Here is a 6,000-nt window from a genome sequence, read left to right as displayed (position 1 = left end):
AGAGGAGTCGAAAAGCTTGGACCTTTGAGCCGTTAAACCGTATTTGGAGCTCTATGCTTCTCTTGAATTGGTTTGACCGGAAGCAGTGTTTTAAAAGACGGAGGCATAAGGCGGGGCATTTTATTTAATACATAGCGAGACGTAAGCCTCGAGACATAGGGCGTAAGCCCCACGGATCTTTAAATTTTTTAATTTATAAATTAATAATATAGTATTATAACACAAAATATATAAAAAGTACAATCAAAGTTCAAGAAAACTAAAAACAAATTAAAGAAACTCATAAGAATTGTAAGTAAAGATACAAATTTTGGCTATCTATTTTTAGAAAAAAATATTCAAATGATATGTACCTCATAATGCTCTCAATTAGTAAATATGCAATATTATGATTCATTATTTGAGTTATTCAAATTTTCATATTCATATTGATGAAAGAACTTTAATTATTCAGTTGTTAAAGAATTTTGAGAGTAAAAAGTACTAATTAGTGCATTCGACACATGATTTGCATAGGAACTGTTGGGCGAGCCCCGGACGTTGAGCGTTAGGCGTGTTTAGGACGCATAGTCGGGCGCTTCAGGACGTAAGCCTCACAAAACTAAGCCTCACACATAACTCTCAAGGCGTTTTGATAGTGCCCCGCCCTGGGGCGAGTCCCAAAAAAGCCTTTTAAAACATTGAGGGCAAGTATGTATGAATTTTGTTTCCGTGGCATAATTGGGACCTCCTGCGAAACTTGAGGGGTCGTAATAAAAATATTGGTTTCTTATTTTCATATTACCGGCTTCAGCATACAGATCACAGAATGGGGGAAAAAATGCGCTTAGGCGCATGCTTAAAAAAAAGGAGAAAGGCGATCGTGGAGGGACGGTTTTGTCGGTCAGAATAATTATGTACATTTTGTAGAAAATTATTTAGCTTCATTTGCGGAGACAAAGTCGCAAAACTGAAGGCACTGAGGTTCTTTTTTTTCTTTCTTTCTGAAATTTGTCTTCTTTTCTTTTACCTTTTGTTTTGTTCTTGTCTTTATGCTTTTTCTTTCTGCACTTTGTAGCTTTTGACTTCCTTGAAAAATGTTCATATAGTAGAAAGGTGATTTGAGCTGATTTTGGATTCGAGGGTTGGCATTTATTTAGGTATGTGTTTCTAATCATTTTTATGAATTTCAAATTTTTTACATTTGATCCAATCTTACAGCATACAAGTTAGACCTCTTTCTGTGTTCTGTTTTGGGTTTTATGTCTGATTCTGTAATGGCCATTTTTGCAAATGCATTCCTCTGATTTTTCTTTGGTTGGAAATTTGGGTAAAAGCAATTCACTAATTTGCATTTACTCTAAAGTTTCCCTTTTGTCTTTCGGATTGGGTGTTATTTCTTGAATCTTTTACTGCGTCTGTTTCTCGAGCATAAATCCTGTGATCAAATAATGTAGCATACCAAATATGAAACCTAAGACTTGGTGAATCTTGTCAATCCTCTTGTTCCAGTGGCATCTGTTTATTTGCGGTTAAAGCTCCTTACTAGTGCACCTTTTTCTCGCTGAAAGTTCTTTCCTTCACCGGTCCTGAAAGTTATTGTTTTCATATATTCATTTGCTGTACCTGGAATATACTAATCCTGATTAACTGTAGTGCAATTCATACATAATGTTGGAAGCATCTTCAAACATGGATCCACCTACAAATGAAGGGGATTCAACACTTGAAGAAGTAAAAGAGGAAGGTCCTCTCTTTTCTTGTAATCTATTCGATGCAGAAATGGTTCGCAAGGTAGCACAGGAATTCCTTACAGGATTAGCCTCAGCCTGTGTTGACAACACGACTGGTGGTCTATTCAAGAGCCCTGCTTCTGTCGCTGTTGATGTCAGAAGAGAAATGGTGGATTATCTTATCCAGAGAAGCGAGACATTTGTTGCCGAGTCTGTTGTCTTAGATGGTGGAACAGAAACAGTAGTCTCCGACAACCCTTACGATATCATTTCAGATTTTATTGATGATTTTGGACAGTCAAAGAGGAATTTCTTCAGCAAGGTTTCGGGATGGGTACTAAGTGAAAGGAGAGAGGACAGAATAGATGATTTCGTACAAGAAATGGAAATAAATGGCTTTTGGTTGATGGGGAGGAGGGAAACCGTAGCACAAACAGTGATTAGAAATGTTGACTTCAAGAACACCTTTCACTGCAATATGAAGTTTAAGTTCCAAGAAGAGCTTGTGCAACATGTCTCCTCGTGTGGTTTCAGGGAAATAAACTGTGCAAATGAGGGCTGTAATGCCAGATTTAGTGCAGCTCAACTGGAACAGCATGATTCTACTTGTCCTTTCAAAATACTTCAGTGCGAGCAGAAGTGCCCAGAATTGCTCATGCGGCGTGAAATGGACCGGCACTGTATAACTGTTTGTCCGATGAAGCTCGTCAACTGTTCCTTTTACCCAGTTGGTTGCCTGTCTACCATTCCCCAATGCAAAGCAGACGAGCATCGTCAAGAGAATCTCCAGTCTCACTTGGTCTACATTTTAAAACTTATTCACAAGGAAGCATCTTTAGAAGCTCTTAAGAAAAGGGCTGAAGAATTGCAACAGGTAACTTATTAAATGGTTCCCGCAATTTTTCTAGCATTCAAATGTGACTTGTGAACTCGTTGCTAACATTGATAACTGATTTTAGAGCTATCCATTCTGTTGCTATGAAATCCGAGGTCATTTTGACCACTTCTGGGTTCTCTTTGCAGTAATTATCAGATAATGATAATAACAATAATTATACTAATAATAATACCACTTAAGCCATGAATAACTACTTTGATGTGGTGATATCTTCTTTTCTTCTCGCAAAACAGACATCATCACCTGAACGGCTAGCAGCTGCTCGTGATGCAAGATCACTAACAACCGCAATTAAGAATAGTGATGCAAAGCTTGGACCTTTGGAAGTTGAGAAAAAGACAGAGGTCAATCCAGAGGTTGCAGAATTGATAGACAAAAAAGAGGACGACACGGATATATCCACCAACAAGAATGATGTCACGGACTCGCCTCATATGAATGAAAAGTCTCCAGACTCACCCAAGACTCGGCACAACTCTACAGCTACGCCGACGAAAGAGGAGTCGCCTGCCAAATCAGAGAATGTTGTGGAACCAACCAGCAAAACTGAAGTGAAAGAAGACTCAACAAATCTATCCCCCAGCAAAAGTAGACCTCCAGTAGAAAATGAAGGTCTGAAATCTCCTGAGAAGAATGTAGTGTCTCCGAAATTACCTAAAAATGAAGGATCTTCTAAGTCACCTGAGGAACATCAGGACCTCACAGCATCCTCCAAATCAGAGAATGTTGCGGAACCAACCAGCAAAACTGAAGTGAAAGAAGACTCAACAAATCTATCCCCCAGTAAAAGTAGACCTCCAGTAGAAAATGAAGGTCCGAAATCTCCTGACAAGAATGTAGTGTCTCCAAAATTACCCAAAAATGAAGAATCTTCTAAGTCAGCTGAGGAACATCAGGACCTCACAGCATCCTCTAAGAAAGAGGAGTCACCCAAAAGTGAAGAGTCTGCCCCATCACCAAAGAAATATCAAAAGTTCACAGCTTCGCCACCTGAAACGGAGACACCTAAACCTAAAGAGTCTATGCCATCACCCAAGAAACACCATGACTCCAAAGCTTCCTCACCCAAAATGGAGTCTCCAAAAAGTGTGGACTCCACGGCCTTGGGAGACAAGATTGAGTGATATGCCAACACTAAGGATATTGTGGAAAATGGAATCAACAAATCCACACCTCAAGAAAAGAGATCAACAGAATCGTCATCAGAAAAGATAAAGAGCCTAAGTCGTCAATCCAAAAGTAGATGCACGTGTAGCAACAAAATGAAAGAAATTTAAAAAGTTGGAAGACATGAAAAAATTAGGATCAGACAAAGCAAATGATCATTTCTTTTAGAGGAAAGAGTCGATACCTGTTAAAAGAGCAGAGTGACAGTTCCCTAACCGTTCATGTTGGAAGAAGGAATTTGGGAAGTAAGTTGATTGCATTGAAGTGTACTCTCTCTTTCGGAAGTTAACCTGAAGTTAGGCCAGAGCATAGGAGATGCGCAGGTATCTTTTGCATGCAGCAGACAAAGTTAATAGCCAGTTTTGATCTTTTTAGCAAACTTTACCTTGCAGAAAGAGGAAAATAATTTTGTTTGCCATCTGTTTGTTCTCAATGATGGCTGGTTTTGTGTTACGATTCTTTTGCACATTGTTTTGTGACACCTTCTTCGTACATCTAACATATGGCTTTTTCATATTCTTAGGCTTTGCATAGGTTTGTTCTATTGTCCGCTATGAACATTTTTGTAGTATGAATGTATGATTGGTGACTAGCAAGTTTACTATTACTTCTTCAGTTTGGTTGCTTGTCGTTTCAATTGTTCTTGTACAAGACAAAGATTGTACAAGTGGTGACTAGCTATTGGTATTTTTACTTCTCCATTCTGTTGTTGTAATGTGTTCAATGAAGAACACCCAAATTGCAAACCTAAGGAGCAGAAATTGGAGAATTACTCCTGAACAGTTTAGCAATCGAGAAGAATCGAAGGTATTATTTCATAAGAATCAAGTCAATGAATCCCAATTACAGAGGAAAGGATATTATATCCAGCTAATTCTCCTAACCAATGTTAACTAACTTCTAACAGTTTTTGTTCCGACTAACTAACTCTTTTTCCACCAATGACTAACTGATCCCCTCATCTTTTCTTTTTGTACACTTAGGTCCCCATATTACAATTATAACACCCCCCCCCCAAGTCCTTGTCCTCAAACGACAATGTCTGGAAATTGTTGTTTAATGTATGAACATCCAGCCACACACGTACTATCTTCCATGGGGCAGTTGAACTATCTCACTAGGACTTGTGTGAGCACCCTCTGTCCCTTTTGTAGTTTCCTGGTGTCCACTATGGCTTCAGGTTCTATAACAATGATGAGAGGATAAGGCCACCGGTAGATCTGGAACTGCAGGCTTGTCACCAATGTGTTGTTTCAACTGTGATACATGAAAAGTGTTGTGGATTTTGGCATGCACCGGTAGTTCTAGTTGGTAGGCTACTCTGTCTGCTGCATGCAAAAGATCAAAACTACAATTTTTCCCTTCCTATATAAGACACTGACTAAAGGTCAGCATCCCTACCATAAGAAGATTTAACTCTATCCAGAAAATCAGAAGTGACTGTGGATAGAGTTAGTAATTGAGCCCCGACTACTGGACTTCGTGATAAGGCATCTGCAACTATATTCTCCTTGCCCTTTTTATACAATATAGTGTAATCATATCCTATCAGTTTTGCCACCCACTTCTGCTGATTAGGAGTGGATATTCTTTGCTCCAACAAGTACTTGTGAGGTTGATGATCTGTTTTGATCACAAAGTGCCTCCCAATGAGGTAAGGCCTCCATTTATCAATAGATGTCACAATGGCCAACATTTCTTTCTCATATACTGAGAGTGTTGAATATTTGGGACTCAGTGCCTTGCTCATATAAGCTAGGGTATTTTCATTTTACATTAGTACAACTCATATTCCATGTCCACATGCATCTGTTTCAATTACAAACTCATTTGAGAAGTCTGGAATGGTCATCACAGGAGTGGAAGTCATAGCCAGCTTAAGTCCTTCAAATGTCTCAGCATCGTCTTGTGACCACTCAAACTTATCTTTTTTTTAATAAGTTGGTCAGTGGCCTAGCTAGAACTCCATACCCTTTTACAAATCTCCTGTAATATCCAATCAACCCCAAGAATTCTCTGAGTTCTTTAATAGTTTTAGGTGTTGGTCAATCTCTCATAGCTTTGGTTTTGCTAGGATCAACAGTTAATCCTTCCTGATTAATGATGTGCCCTAGGTAATCCACTGCAGTCTTCCCAAAGGTACATTTACTCAACTTCACTAACAAGGCATGATCACAAATTCATAGTGGCCATGGTGTGACCTAAAAGATGTCTTCTCCATGT

General features: G+C 38.9%; 1 protein-coding gene across 1 annotated transcript; it reads left to right on the top strand.

Annotated features, from left to right (window-relative positions):
* The first annotated feature begins 805 nt into the window (after positions 1-805).
* On the top strand, positions 806-3,849 carry LOC104090373 (uncharacterized). The gene is made up of 4 exons (XM_009595445.4): positions 806-963; positions 1,058-1,139; positions 1,636-2,586; positions 2,844-3,849. Exons 3-4 carry the CDS (start codon positions 1,651-1,653, stop codon positions 3,732-3,734), a joined length of 1,827 nt encoding a protein of 608 aa, XP_009593740.1. The 5' UTR covers positions 806-963; positions 1,058-1,139; positions 1,636-1,650; the 3' UTR covers positions 3,735-3,849.
* The last annotated feature ends 2,151 nt before the right edge of the window (positions 3,850-6,000 follow it).

This window comes from Nicotiana tomentosiformis, chromosome 5, assembly GCF_000390325.3.
Source record: "Nicotiana tomentosiformis chromosome 5, ASM39032v3, whole genome shotgun sequence".
Lineage (NCBI taxonomy): Eukaryota > Viridiplantae > Streptophyta > Magnoliopsida > Solanales > Solanaceae > Nicotiana > Nicotiana tomentosiformis.
This window is presented reverse-complemented; position numbering and strand designations above follow the sequence as displayed.

Bases quoted from the DNA above. Each gene is read 5' to 3' on its own strand.
- LOC104090373 (XM_009595445.4), top strand. From the start codon at position 1,651: ATGTTGGAAGCATCTTCAAACATGGATCCACCTACAAATGAAGGGGAT. The intron at 2,587-2,843 runs GTAACTTATTAA...CTCGCAAAACAG, and splicing joins GGGCTGAAGAATTGCAACAG to ACATCATCACCTGAACGGCT.